This window comes from Salminus brasiliensis, chromosome 2, assembly GCF_030463535.1.
Source record: "Salminus brasiliensis chromosome 2, fSalBra1.hap2, whole genome shotgun sequence".
NCBI lineage: Eukaryota > Metazoa > Chordata > Actinopteri > Characiformes > Bryconidae > Salminus > Salminus brasiliensis.
In genome coordinates this window covers 35,782,764-35,796,045 of record NC_132879.1, presented here as the reverse complement: position 1 = coordinate 35,796,045, position 13,282 = coordinate 35,782,764, and the positions used below count along the sequence as shown (strand labels likewise).

The window sequence follows — 13,282 nt, the reverse complement described above, 5'->3', positions numbered from 1 at the left end:
GAACGAAAACTGCTATTACTTCATCGGCTAATCACTTTGATACTGTGATGGGGAGGGTGTGGTCTAAGAGCCAATTAAGATGACGGAGATGACAGAAATGACAGTGTCCTGATGATGGAACCAATCCTTTGAATTACTTTCATGTCTTATCCTGTTCAAGTGCTTCTTCACTAGGCCGGTTGTAGTTGTGTGTAGTCTGTACACAGCTTTACAGTGTGGAAGATAACTGACCTGCTTTCTGAAGTGGAGTTCACCTATTCTGCTGTTATTTTTAAACCCCATGTAACCTCTTGGTCTTGGTCTTGTTTGCCCACTGTCCTGTTTGTTTTTCGGTTGCGCTAGCAATGTAAATGTGCACAGATTCTCCTATGTTCTCCAGTCACAAAACCAAATCCCACTCATGGAAATGGCAGTGGGTAAACATCTGTACTCCTCGCTGTCCTCTTATGATTAGGCATGCACGGTCATATGAAATTCATAGCGGTTTGCCCACGATTCGAGCCTAAAGCTTATCAGGTGTTATGACTTATGTTAATACCAAGCGTAACAGGTCTTTATAAGGTGAAATAACAGCATGTATCGCTTTGACCACATGCTGGGCGGTTATACCGTTATCTGAAGGTTATACCGCTCCATTGGACTGTAGGTCATGTTGTGGTACCCAATGGTACCAAGGAATGTACTTTAGCCTATGAGTGGTGAGACAGACTGGCCGTGTTAACTATGTAGCCTCTTGACTGACCTCTTTCCTCCCTTTCATTTGTATTCATGATCAGCTGCGCCTTCCCTCAATGGCTCAGGGGATAACAGTACAGTCTACTGATGATGTGACCTTGCCAGTGGGGTTGAGAAATGCAGAGGCCTGCATGCATTCCTCTAACAAGACTCTCTTGCGGCTGCATAATGGTAGAACAGTGGGCCTGTATGTCCAGCCCTGCCCAAGACCCCTTCCTCCTTCCCACAGCTGAGACTTTGAGACTTTGAGACAGTTATTTCCTTTGAAGAAGGAAAGGCAGAAATGCTTGTCATTCTGTTCTGGTGGTTGGATTGAGTCATGAGTGAGTAGCAAATTAAGAGCAGCCCCTGAAACATATGATGACTGTCTCTGGTTTAAGGAGCATGTCATTAAAAAAAAAACAAAAGCAGTGCTTGTACACTTGAATGGTGGGGGGGGGGGGGGGGGGGGCTGGAAAAATCCTACCTAGGCCAGTGGCTTTCGGTTGATTCCCGCTACATACCGTGTCAAACAACAAGGAGTTTGAATGTTGGCCGGACATTGAGTGCTAACTTTGCAAACCCAGTAAGATGACTAAAAGCACATGTAGTAGGCGTGTGGTGAGTCATTTGTTTTGTTGATGCCGTGAACAGATCTTCCCCATTTTTTTTATTTTGAGTTACTACTTTTATTTTGTCTTCTGTTTTGTTCTACTATTTTATTCCCTTAATAATTAATAACCATTCTGAGTGGCACAACTGTCTAAGCGTTGGCCCCTTTTCTTGGGAGATCGCAAGTTCGGGAAACTGTCCTCGCTCTCTCTCCTTCTGTGATTCTGCGTGACGATAGCCGGATGATCTGATTTGCATGCCGTGATGCTGAGTCCGATCTGAGATATCAGTCCAGAGTTTGTACCACTACACACAAAGAAACTCGCAGGAAGTGAGTTGACTGCAGTGTTGTAAAGGAGTTGGGAGCTGAATGGTCAGGGAGGAGAGTCTAGATTATAAGATATTAAATACACTATAAAACGGTCATTTTAAGAAAAGTCAGTCCAGAATGTCTTAATATAGAAACCGATACTAATAATAATGTTTTTACTGTCGTATTAATCAGCAGCTCATCTTCTCTAAACTGTGTGGCTACATTATTTACACAAACACCAATATCGTATCGGATTCGGGGGGGCAAAATAACCTGATCAAAACATCCCAGGTCTGTATTTCAATATAAAACAATGCTCTGTCTAAACGGCAAAAACAAAGGATCGGAGCTAGATTGGGCTTGGAAACAATACCTGATCTATTAAAATCTGCCTAGATTGGCTCGATCTTTAGTAATCACTCTTTTAGGGTCTTTTCAGTCTTTTCAACATATTTTATTACTTTATTATATTAAAGAAGTTTAAAGCTGTGAATCAAGTTGTGACATTTAAGTTGACTCGTCCATCATTTTACATTTCTTGAAAACCTATAATCATTTGAATCATTTCGCCTTCGGCACAAAGATTCACTTTCCTAAGGCCGAGCCAGATCCTCCTTGTGGTTTTGTTTTACCAGAGGAACTCTCTTGCTTTCACTCCTTCCCCTTCACTCTCAATACTGACCTGAAAATAGCACTTCTGAACTTGCCATTTGCCTGACTGCATTTCAGCTGCAGTCCTTTCACTTCAGTTTTACTAGAAGTCCTTTGTCCGTCTCATAAAGAAGGAAGCAGCTGAATGTAGTTTTTTTCCAACGACGTCAGCGTGTCTAGTGCAGTAGCATGACCTCATGTTATGCTCCCTCACTAATAAGGATCGTCTGTAGTATTCTTCCTTCTAAATTATGTTGGTTTCTCGTCCACCACCCCCTCTCTCGTTATTGTCTGTATGTTAATTGTTATACTAATAAAACAGTTGGTCTGAATCGTCTTCTAAGAGTAATGTGGTAATGAAGTTGGCTGCACGGTCATCGTGTGCTTATCGTGTTTATTAAACTCTATAATAAGATCCCATCGTGTGCGAGACTGCCAGGGTGCGTGTGTTAGTTTGAGAAAGGCTACAGGCTGCACACGTCCTCATCATCTTCCTCCTGGGTAGAAGTGTTCCAGTGTCCCAGCAGCAGCTCAAAATCTCAGCAGCATGTTCTCATGTTTATCCAAAAACAGGATTATTAGAAGCTGAATTTTGATCTGAGAGCCGATTTTGTAAAGCCCTGTGTTGTCTGCGTCTGGTCTCATTATACCGAAACTTGGACCAGGTCCCCCATCCTTTCCTTCTCCTCCTCCTCATGATGTCTGCACAAATATTTTGACAGTGATGGTGGTTTGCTCGAATTGTGAGGAACGTTAAAATGTAAAAGTGTAAAGCCTTGGGTACGCCTGACAAGCTGATATTTTTTATGGTGAATGGAAAAACTGTCTGTCACACACTAAATGGCTAGAGATCATATGCTAAATGACCTCAACCTGTTGCTGGACCAAACCAAACGCACCCAAAACGTGTGCCTCGATTTACGCAGCAGACACAGATTCGCACAAAATTAAAGAAACCTGAAAGGCCTTTGGGTGAGGTTGTGGGTGGGGAAACGGAAGTCCCCATTGGTGGACTGCAGAGGTAGAGGAGCACAGCACATTTTGGAGGCTACCTTAAATAATGCTGCAGTATCGGACTATATGTACTAGTGCCTGAATGTCGCTGCTGCGTCATTTAAGGTGGGCCATAAAATTACAGCATGAAACAAAATTGCAACATGCCTAATAACTGCCTGAAACCTGCACTGTGTACACTGGGTATGGACCGGACCCGTTCAGATGGAGTCCCTGTCCAGTGTACACATAGACCGTGTACACAAACTCAGAGGGAGGCCCAAAATCGGAGTCTCTATTCTCTTTCCAACAGTTGACTCCGAAAGCCAAAAAATCAGCAGGCTAGACTTAGCCGGACAAGAGCTAGAATCAGGCATACAAACTGCATAGTGTAACCCAAAAAAGCTTTAAACTACCATACTGTGCGTGGCAGTCCACACTAACAGCTCAACGTCAAACCTGGTTCACGAGTGGTTTAATAGTTTAAAATGGACCGCATCATCATAGCTGTATTGAATGTTAATCCATAAATCTTCAGCAGATGTGTTTTAGAGGGCATCAATGCTCGATGCTATACTGTAAAACTGCCTGCATTCATTCTTGTTTGTGTGACAGTGATGATAAATGTTTGTGTAGACATTGCATATTCGGATGAGATTTTATTTATTTTTTTTCTCATCCTTTTTTTAGACTGTACGTTAAGGGATATGATGATAAGTGCAGCTAGTCATAATTCTGACATTACTGCCAAACTGATTCTGACATATGTGCTGCCAGTACTCCATAAAGGATGCTGGTGTCTGCAGGTGTTTGTTGACTATGTATAATTATGGCTTTGAGAGTGCAGGTGGAGATGCAAGAGCACACCTGGGGTGTGTGTGTGTGTGTGTGTGTGTGTGTGTGTGTGTGTGTGTGTGTGTGTGTGTGTGTGTGTGTGTGTGTGCACGCGTGGGGGAGGAATGTTCTTTTTGTATCTAGCATACTGCAGGATATTACACACTCAATCATCATGATGTTGGATTATACAACGTCTGTTATGACTCTGCTGCAGTGATGGAAAGAGCAATTAAGTGGCTATGAGGGGGAGTTGATGGCAGTGCCTTTGTCATTGTTCTCATTTATGACCTCTACTGGAGTCGTAGAAAAAAATCATTCTGTTGTGACTGCTTATTTTATGAATTTGATTTTAAGCAGAAATATGAGAAAATCATGACTGCGGATCGATTAAATTAACCTTAAAGATAAATAAATAAACGGTGCAAACTGGCTTTGGGGTGATGTACAGTACATTTATGCAAGTATTGATCGTTTATTACTGCATATTTATTCAAATGAATGCTTTTCGGTCAAAAAAGATTTTATTTTATCGAATGTGGAACACATTTTAGAGTGTATTATGTCATTTATTTATGAAGCAGATTATCTTACCTCCGTTACTTAAACTGCAGCATGTATGTAATGTAACCTATGGCATGTAAACTTCCCTTGTACTGAGGATTTTCTATGCCATGACCCAGTTAATGTAAAAAAAAACATGGACAGTGCAACGTCTCTCGAAAAGTGAAGCAACTACAGGTCTAAAGCCTCTGCTGGCAGCCCATTGTTCATCTCATTCCACTCCTCTAAAACTGTCTTTCCATCTTTAGTATCTAATTCCAACAGTTTGCTTGTGCAAAAATTGGCCCTAAGAAGACATGATTACGCTCAGGAATAAAGTGATTGACAGCCTTGACTGGAAGAAACCGGTCATCTGCAGGACATGCATTGCATCCTTTCTGTTCATTACATAGAGTAGCTGAGTTGTACAGATGTAGAGGACAAACTGGGTATCCAGGGTAAAAATCCAATCCGCTTCTGCGCTGTAAGCTCAATGAAGGTGGTCTGAGACACACTTGGTCTGAAAGAAGGGTGTGGTTCTACCAAACGAGTAGGCAGACTCTGGTGGCATGTCTTAAATTTAGGCTTCATTTCTGTAGGAAGGGAATGGAACCACAGCATCCGTGTTATTTTCACAGTCGTTGGCCATGACCAACAAAATAAATATAGAACAGACATACCAGTTTATCTAGAAAGGGTTAAAACCTTTCTTGGGTTGTAAATCATAGCTGAAACCATGGTGAGAACCGTTAACTAAAAGCTTAGAAACCTCGGAACATTGGTGAATCTTGCTGGAAGATACCCGAGGGGTGCAGCTGAAGATCCTTCAGGAAGCCTCTAAAGGTTCCAGATGAACATGCACTAAACTGTAGGTCATTCTTGCCTCAGCTAAAGTCTGTATGCATGAATCCATAGTTTGAAAGGAGACTGGAGAGCAGCCATTGGATATACTACATGACTTTCAAAGGTACCTTAGAACAATAAAAGTGGAAAATATGGAAGCGAAGCTGAAAGCCAACTCTAGGACTGCCAGAAAAGAATGAATGGCCGGAAAGAGGATGTACAGCTGTGGGTGTCTGTGCAGGGAACCCCAGGGAAGCCTCCAAGTGTCTCAGGCAAGATAGAGGACATCAGTGCTAGGCGGGTGCTAGGCTAAAAGCTGACCTAGCCAACCAGCTACAATATTTTCAGCTAGCTAACTGAACAACTCAACTAAACCATGCCAAAAGGACACTTGTGGAATAATCCTAAAGCATGTTAGCATTAAAAAAAAAAACATCTGGTTTGGTAACCATTTGGTTTAGCATATATTGTGGAGTCCCACAGGGTTCTATTGTGGGGCCTGATGTTAATTATGACAGTAATGTACTTATGAGTGAGGCGAAGTGTGGGCGTACATACAGGGTCTAAGGGATTAAAGAGCAAGTTAAAAAATTCAGTGAATGAATTTTATGACCTGTTAAAAGACTATAAACAGACGTAGTATCTCACACTATCCCACTAGTGTCTGCGGATTGTTTTGGTGACTGAAATACTTACACTCTTAATTACTTTTAGAGTGGGTTTTACACTGCTAGATTGTGTCACATTGGTGGAAAACACACATAATCAGTAGGCAAAAAAAATTAAATGTGTGTGCCCCCTCAAACACCACTCGATTTCCTTTCCCAACCACCGACTCCCAACTATTTAAAAATCTACAGGCTGGAGCACACCAGCACAGACTTGGCCGGACTGAGAATCAGGGTTAAAATCAGGCCAAATGTTGCATAGTGTATTTTTGGCCTGATACTGGAGCAAAATCCGTTGCTGTGGTGGACTCTGGGGAGTTTCCCAGCACTAGTTATAGCTTGCACTACAACTGTAGGACATGTAAACTGTCTATGGAAAAGACTGATCATTAAGCTAGCCTTATTTAACACTGTCACTGTAGTAAACCTTTAATTCAGTCCTTAACTATTCATCACAGCAAAATGAGTAGTGTAATCATTGCTTACTTATCACTTATTTCCATAAGGATGGCTTTCATTTTGTCATGTGATTGCCTAGGCTGTGTAGAATTGGGCTATGTGTCATATAGGAACAGAGCACCACAGAGTTACATTCATACAGTCTTGGGCTGCAAAATGGCTTCTCTGCTCCCTCCTTCAGCTCGGTTTTTGAAAAATGCATGAGACCGTGAGAGAGAGAGCGAAAGAGAGGGGAGACCTATGAATTGAATGCTCTGCGTAAAGCCTAGCTTGGCTGGCCTCTGTCCAGGCTGTTAGCTGCCCCAGCTGACTGACCCGCCACCTGATCGCATTAACTGGAGGCTGTTTCAGAATGAATATTTAACTGGCCAAGTGGTTACAAGGACAAACTATGGATCCTAAGTGAGCTTGCATCCACCTTCTCTCATTCCAGACACAGCCAGATGTGTGTGTTCGTATCAGTGGGTGGCTTGGCCTGTACTTTTTGCACGTTTCCACCAACGCTGTGTTACAGCCAGGCTGGCTCTGCACAGTACATGTTCAATAATTCACACTGGAGATCTGGCTGGCCTCTTTGCTGTCTTCACTGATAGAGAGAGAAAGAGAGAGAGAAAGGGGGAGACAGAGAGGAGTTGGAAGGTTTAAAGGTAAGGTTTGGACCCTTGTTGAAAATAGGCAGTTCAGGGTGTAAAGCAGTGCTAATGCTTCTCAACCTGAGCTCTGTCAAAAAATGGCTTCCCTCATGGCTGGCCACTGTGATATGCAAATGTGTCATTGATTTCTGAATAGTTTGTGTACACCGTGTACCTCTGTAGGGTTGATTCAGTGTATTCTGATGCATCAAAAATAAGGAGTGCTTGAAAATACGCCTACAGGAGTGTTTTTGTGTACATGGAAAAAACCCTATGCTGGTCAAGAGCAGGCCCGCTGTTGTGTTTAAGATTGGTCATGCTTGCATATTTGCTGAACCATTAACCTGACCAGGCTAGACAACCATGCTGGTCAGCCAAAGTTACCAAGCTGGCCCAAGGTTACCAAATGTTTCCAGCATGACCAAAATCAAATGCTACATGCCGGTCGAGAGCTGGTTAACCAGCTAGCTTTCCAGCATAGGGTATGTTTTGGCCTAGTTGGTCAACTTTTTAGCCACCTTGACCAAAGAAGACTGAGAAAAGGACTGTAAGGCCAGAAAACTACTCAACAAGTATGGATACCCGAATGCCAACACCTGGCCAACACTAGGCTGTACAAACTTGATGTGCGTTCCTATGTTACTGTGGCGGGCGAAACACTTAGATAGAGGCCATATCATGGAGTATGTAAAAAGGATAGGGTTAAGCATGTCAATGATAAGAGAAGTGTGTGTGTGCTGCTTAACCTGTTGCATGGGTAACATGCATCCTTGCATGAAGTATGTTTCGGGCCTAAGGCATTTTTAACGCACTAATCGCAAGCTATTTGCACCTTGGATGCACCTTGACACAGTTCCCACCCAGTGTCTGAATCAGTGCTATCCTACAAACTAGGAAGGTTAAGGGCTGACACACTCTACCTCAGAGACCCAAGAAGTCAGCTACCTCATCGGTTTGACCTGCAGCTCATGTTGTCCTATGGCAAATGGAAACCATGGAGGAGAGCGCTGATTTCTCAGTCCTATGGCATGATTCTGTCTACCCAAAGAGCAGCATGGCTAATAGGACAGCACTGTTGTAGAAGTACAGGAGGGATCTAAGCCATCCTACCCACTCAAGAAAGCAGCAGGGCTGACCTGCGCACAACCGATTTGTGCCATTTTGGAGCCCAACAGTTGGTCTGTGTGAAGGCATGGTGATTGTGCCATGTTTAGACTTTGATCTCTCCACCATAGCCCTTTATTTAGAGTGTGTGGTGTATGTCTGAGGGTGTGGAAACAAGATTAGCTGATCACCTAGTGTTTGCATGCGGCGGTTGGGTCTGTGTGGTAAGCATTTGCTGCCCGTTCCGAGAATGGAGGATTGGTTAGCTGTCAGTAGGCCTAAATAACAAATTGCTGTGTACAATTTGAAATTGGCTACAAGTACATTCTCTAGTCCATACATTTCATATATACTATATCAACAAAAGTAAAAATAAATAAATAAATAAATAAATAAAGGGTCTCTACTGTTCAGGGAAGACTTTGGAGAAACATTGCTGTGAGGATTGCATTCAGCCACAAACTTTAGTGAGGTCAGGATGTTGGATGATCACCACCCCACCTCATCCCTCGAAGTACTGGATGTAGCACCATCATTCCAGAGAACACAGATCCACTGCTCCACAGCTAGGGGGCTTTATACCCCTCTAGCCTATGCCTGGCATTCAGCTTGGTGCCAATAGGTTTATGTTTATCTGCTCCAGAGAGTCCTATTCTATTGGCAGTACTGTTCTACAGGGCCTAGACAAGCTGTGTGTGTTCATTTGCACATCTGTGTCAGCAATAGGTGCAAGTTACAACTAAATGCATTCATTAGAAGGGGTGTCCACAGACATTTGGACATTGTATGTACATTAAGCTGCAAGGACGGCCCATTCTGAATTCATTGCTGTTCTGCAACATGAAAAACAACCTATAGTTCCCCCTATTCGTCTATCCGCACTGTAGCATATAAGGAGTCTTCCAGCCTGGAATGCTATACGAATAAGGACTAATACATGACAGCCAATCAGAACAGAGCTCATTTGTATACATCAGCGCAAGTAGGCTTAGCCATAGTAACAGAAATGGGCTATTCAGTTGTAAGATATAAAGTGATGCATGAAGGAATTCTGACACTCTGACTGTCAATTCTGCCCTCATGTAAAGGTCTCTGGCGTTTGCCTTCACTTTGTCTTGTTTGCATTGTGCACAAAAAGGAAACCGCAGCCATGGAGCAGGACTCTTATCTCATCCGCTGGAGAGCCAGCTCTGAGCAGAGTGCGGCAGACCAGTGGCCTCTGTGGAATTTACACTTTAAACATTCACTAACACTAACGTCCTTCTAGTGCACTCTAGGTCACACTGCATCTGCCCGCTCATGACACAAGCCCAGGATGTTTTATTTAATAGACATTCAGTGAATTTTGCATGTGAACTCCCCCACCCCTAAACATGGCAGTACTGGGACCATCTACCCTTAAAGGAATAGTTCAGTGAAAAATGAAATGAACATCATTTGTCATTTACCCAGAGCTTTACTTTATCATCTGCATAACCACCATTTATCTAATTATTATTATTATTATTATTATTATTATTATTATTATTTTAGAGGCAGTAAGTCCTACTATGTTCTAAGTCATATTGATTTGTCTTTCTTCTGCACCAAACAAATGAAGATCTCTATATGTGAAACATTGGGGATATTGGAGATATTCTAGGTCCAGTCTCTGATGCTTGCTTCCTTAGTTTAGAATCTGAGCTGCTATGCTAACCCTGCTAACAGGGGCTAAACGCATGTGGTTTGGCTTGGTCGAGGTTGGTCTCTAGGTTTAGTGATTAAATCGTGGTTTTGCTGGTTACACCACTAATGGGGGACCCCCCCCCCACGATGTGGAGATATGAGCAAGTGCAATAGCCATCTTTGCTACAAGTATTCATGGCATTTTTGCCACATATTTTAACAGTTAAACCTTAATTTCAGAGTACTTTGGTTTCTCCCTATTCAAAGAGATGGATGCCTACTCTCGTATGACTGGAAATAACTGCCAGACAGTGTTGCAAAGATGGCTGTTGACTGAACAGACTTGCCTGGAAGGACTTTGCTTTATCTGCCATGTTCTGTAGTGTGTGGAGGTGTGGCCTGTGTGCCTGCTTCCTCTGTAAGTAAAGTGTTGACACCAAAATGCAGCTTCCAGTATTATCAGTGATGATGATAAAGGGCAAAAAAATTCTATGCATACTTGTCCTATGTCGTATTCGTGGTTGTAAATATGACCGGTACATGTGTGAGATCAGCAGAGAAAGCCCCACGTCTGGCTTTATCCAAGCAAGCTCCACCGTAGCTAGGAGTCTAGAGTATTTCTGGGATAGCTTGGGACTTTTGAAACTTGCAGCCTCGCCTAGACAGGCTCACACACACAGATTATACACACTCAGACTTGTGGCGTGGAAATGGACTTAGCAGCTCATCCCTGCCCCGAGTATCCTCTGACTGTTACGCACTGGTAATTGCTGCCTTACAGGAAAAGCCTATAATCGGTATTGTCATACAGTACACACCTCCTCCTCCATTCTATTCCTCACCCCTGCCCAAAAGTGTCCTAAAGTGGGGTGGGCATCTTCCCATCTCGTCCACAGACCTGAAATGATAGGGTTTCTTGTTCCATTATTTATTTATTTTATTTGTTTAAAGGAGAGCTGCTGGCCGGTGAACTGATCAACACTGATTATCTGGTTACAATGGCACCTGGCAAGCGGTAAGATTGTGTCTTGAAAGTGGTCAGTTCTTGAAAGTGGTGTTTTGTTGGAAGCAGGAAGAATGGTCAAGCATAAGGATCTCACAAGGGCCAGATTTTGATTGCTAGATGACCGGGTCAGAGCAGGTGCTGGTGGTGTAGGTTCTTTCTAATATGCGGCGGTCAGTTCCTACCAAGAGTGGACTAATGGAGGGTGGCTGGTGACCTCACTGCGGGGTCATGGGCGCCTAAAGCTCTTTGATGTGATCCATGGAGTCCCATGGCAATTTTAGTGGGTTTATGAGATCTGTGCCAGGTACTACAACATTCTGAAAGACTGAAAGGCCTTGATGGGTCAGAGCTGTTTTTGCAGCACAATGGGGAACTACACAATATTACACAATTGGTTTTAATGTAATGTCTAATCTGTGTAAAAACATCATGTAAAAATATCCACCTCAGACAATACACATTTGAATAAGCTGTAAGCTTAAATATACAACAGTTTGCCAGTTTGCTAGCTTAACCCTAGTGTGTGCATGGAGAAGTCGTATTAGATCTCACTAGAGATCTAGCTAATTATGTCTTGGCTTTAGACACAGCATGTCAGAAACATGTCTGAAACTTCCACATAGAAGCAAGGTATGGGGCCTCCGCCTCTGCTTCCCTTATGAAAGATCAGAACTGCACAAGCTTTCATGTGCTGGTGGAAAATCTTTCACATGTTTTTGCTTGGTAAAGATGGTGACTGCAACAGCCACCCAGCAAATGCAAAAAAATAGGAATTACAACATGACAATGTTTTTGTCTCTCCCCTGCAGGTTTGCTAAGAACCTGTCTCCAGATAAGATCAACCTGAGCACTCTGAAAGGCGAGGGTCAGCTGACCAATCTGGAGCTGGATGAGGAAGTACTGCAGAACATGCTTGATCTGCCCACTTGGCTGGCCATCAACAAAGTCTTCTGCAACAAGGCTGCAATCCGGGTGAGAACTTGTTTAGCTCTGTAACGCTTCTTAGGACGTTTTCTAGTTCTACAGGCTTTGAGCAGAGCTCACAGTAAGTGTGGGAATTCCTGATTCTGTCTCTTTTTCTCTTTCTCAGAAGTAAGCTAGCACTCTGGTCTGGGGAATTTCTCACTTTCTTCCCCCTTTTCTCACCTTCTCTTAATCTCCCGTCTTAATCAATATTGCACTGCGTTCCAGTGGAGTTCATCACAGCCCAGTTTGGCTCCGATTGCAGCTCGGTCCAGAAACGCACAGCCATTCATTTGTATAATGAGCCTTTAATAGAAGTCACCCTTCTGTAAGGGTGAGTGTGTGTGTGTGTGCCATGTTGATAAATGGCCTTAGCCTGAGCTGAGTGAATTGGTCAACTTAATCAGGTTGTGGAAATGATTGTGCTGTGGACGGTGAGTATGGCTGAGCCGCAGGCAGACCAAGGCCAGTGACGGTGGCAGGGAACATCAGTACAGATATATATTAGCAAGCTCTGTCTCTGACTTCTGGGTCTTAAGTTCAAGAAATGCCAAACACATTGGTCACTGTAGGATTCTCCTTTCTCTACTTCTCGAAGCATTCTTCACCCTCATCATTTCTCCTCCCCTCTGTCAGGACAAAAAGGTCCCTTATTTAACTAACTTAATGATGAAAATGTTTTTTTTGGCTTCATCAGTTCATCAATTACGAGGCTAAATAAATTTGGTCCAGAAGAATATTAAAACAATTTAATTTTCAACCAAACTAAAATGCCATCAGGTCTTTATTTATTTATTATATATTTTATATATATATAATATATATATAAATGACAGTATTACATTCACAGGCTGAAGTCAGTCCGTTATAAGTAAGCTTATTATTATTATTATTATGATTATGATTATTATTATTATTGTGAAAATGCCTCAATGTAACAACTTTAAGTTGCACCCATTGCTGACACAGGTATGCAATTGCACACAGTTGTGGACCAGAGTGGTATAATACCCCCTGTGGAGTCCCTGTGAGCTGTGGAGCAGTGGGACTTTTTTTTTTATATATATATATAATATATATATTTATATATATAATATATAATATCCTCTGTTGTTTTGTAGGAAATAGGGGACTGACTTAAAAGGACATTAAAATTATTATTATTATTATTATTATATGGTATTTGTATAACCATCATGTTCCGACATTGTATAAAAGTGTGAGTGTCTGAGACTTGAGAGTAACAGCCTTTTCCTGGCTGTATTCCAAACACCCCTACGTC

General features: G+C 42.5%; 1 protein-coding gene across 4 annotated transcripts in view; it reads left to right on the top strand.

Annotated features, from left to right (window-relative positions):
* The window catches only part of bltp3b (bridge-like lipid transfer protein family member 3B), a 44,776-nt gene that overhangs the window by 3,182 nt on the left and 28,312 nt on the right, over window positions 1-13,282 (top strand). For all 4 annotated transcript variants that reach the window (XM_072672501.1, XM_072672500.1, XM_072672499.1 and 1 more), the window contains exon 2: window positions 11,847-12,009. In XM_072672501.1, the coding sequence (XP_072528602.1) occupies window positions 11,847-12,009 (163 nt within the window). The remainder of the gene's footprint in view (window positions 1-11,846; window positions 12,010-13,282) is intronic.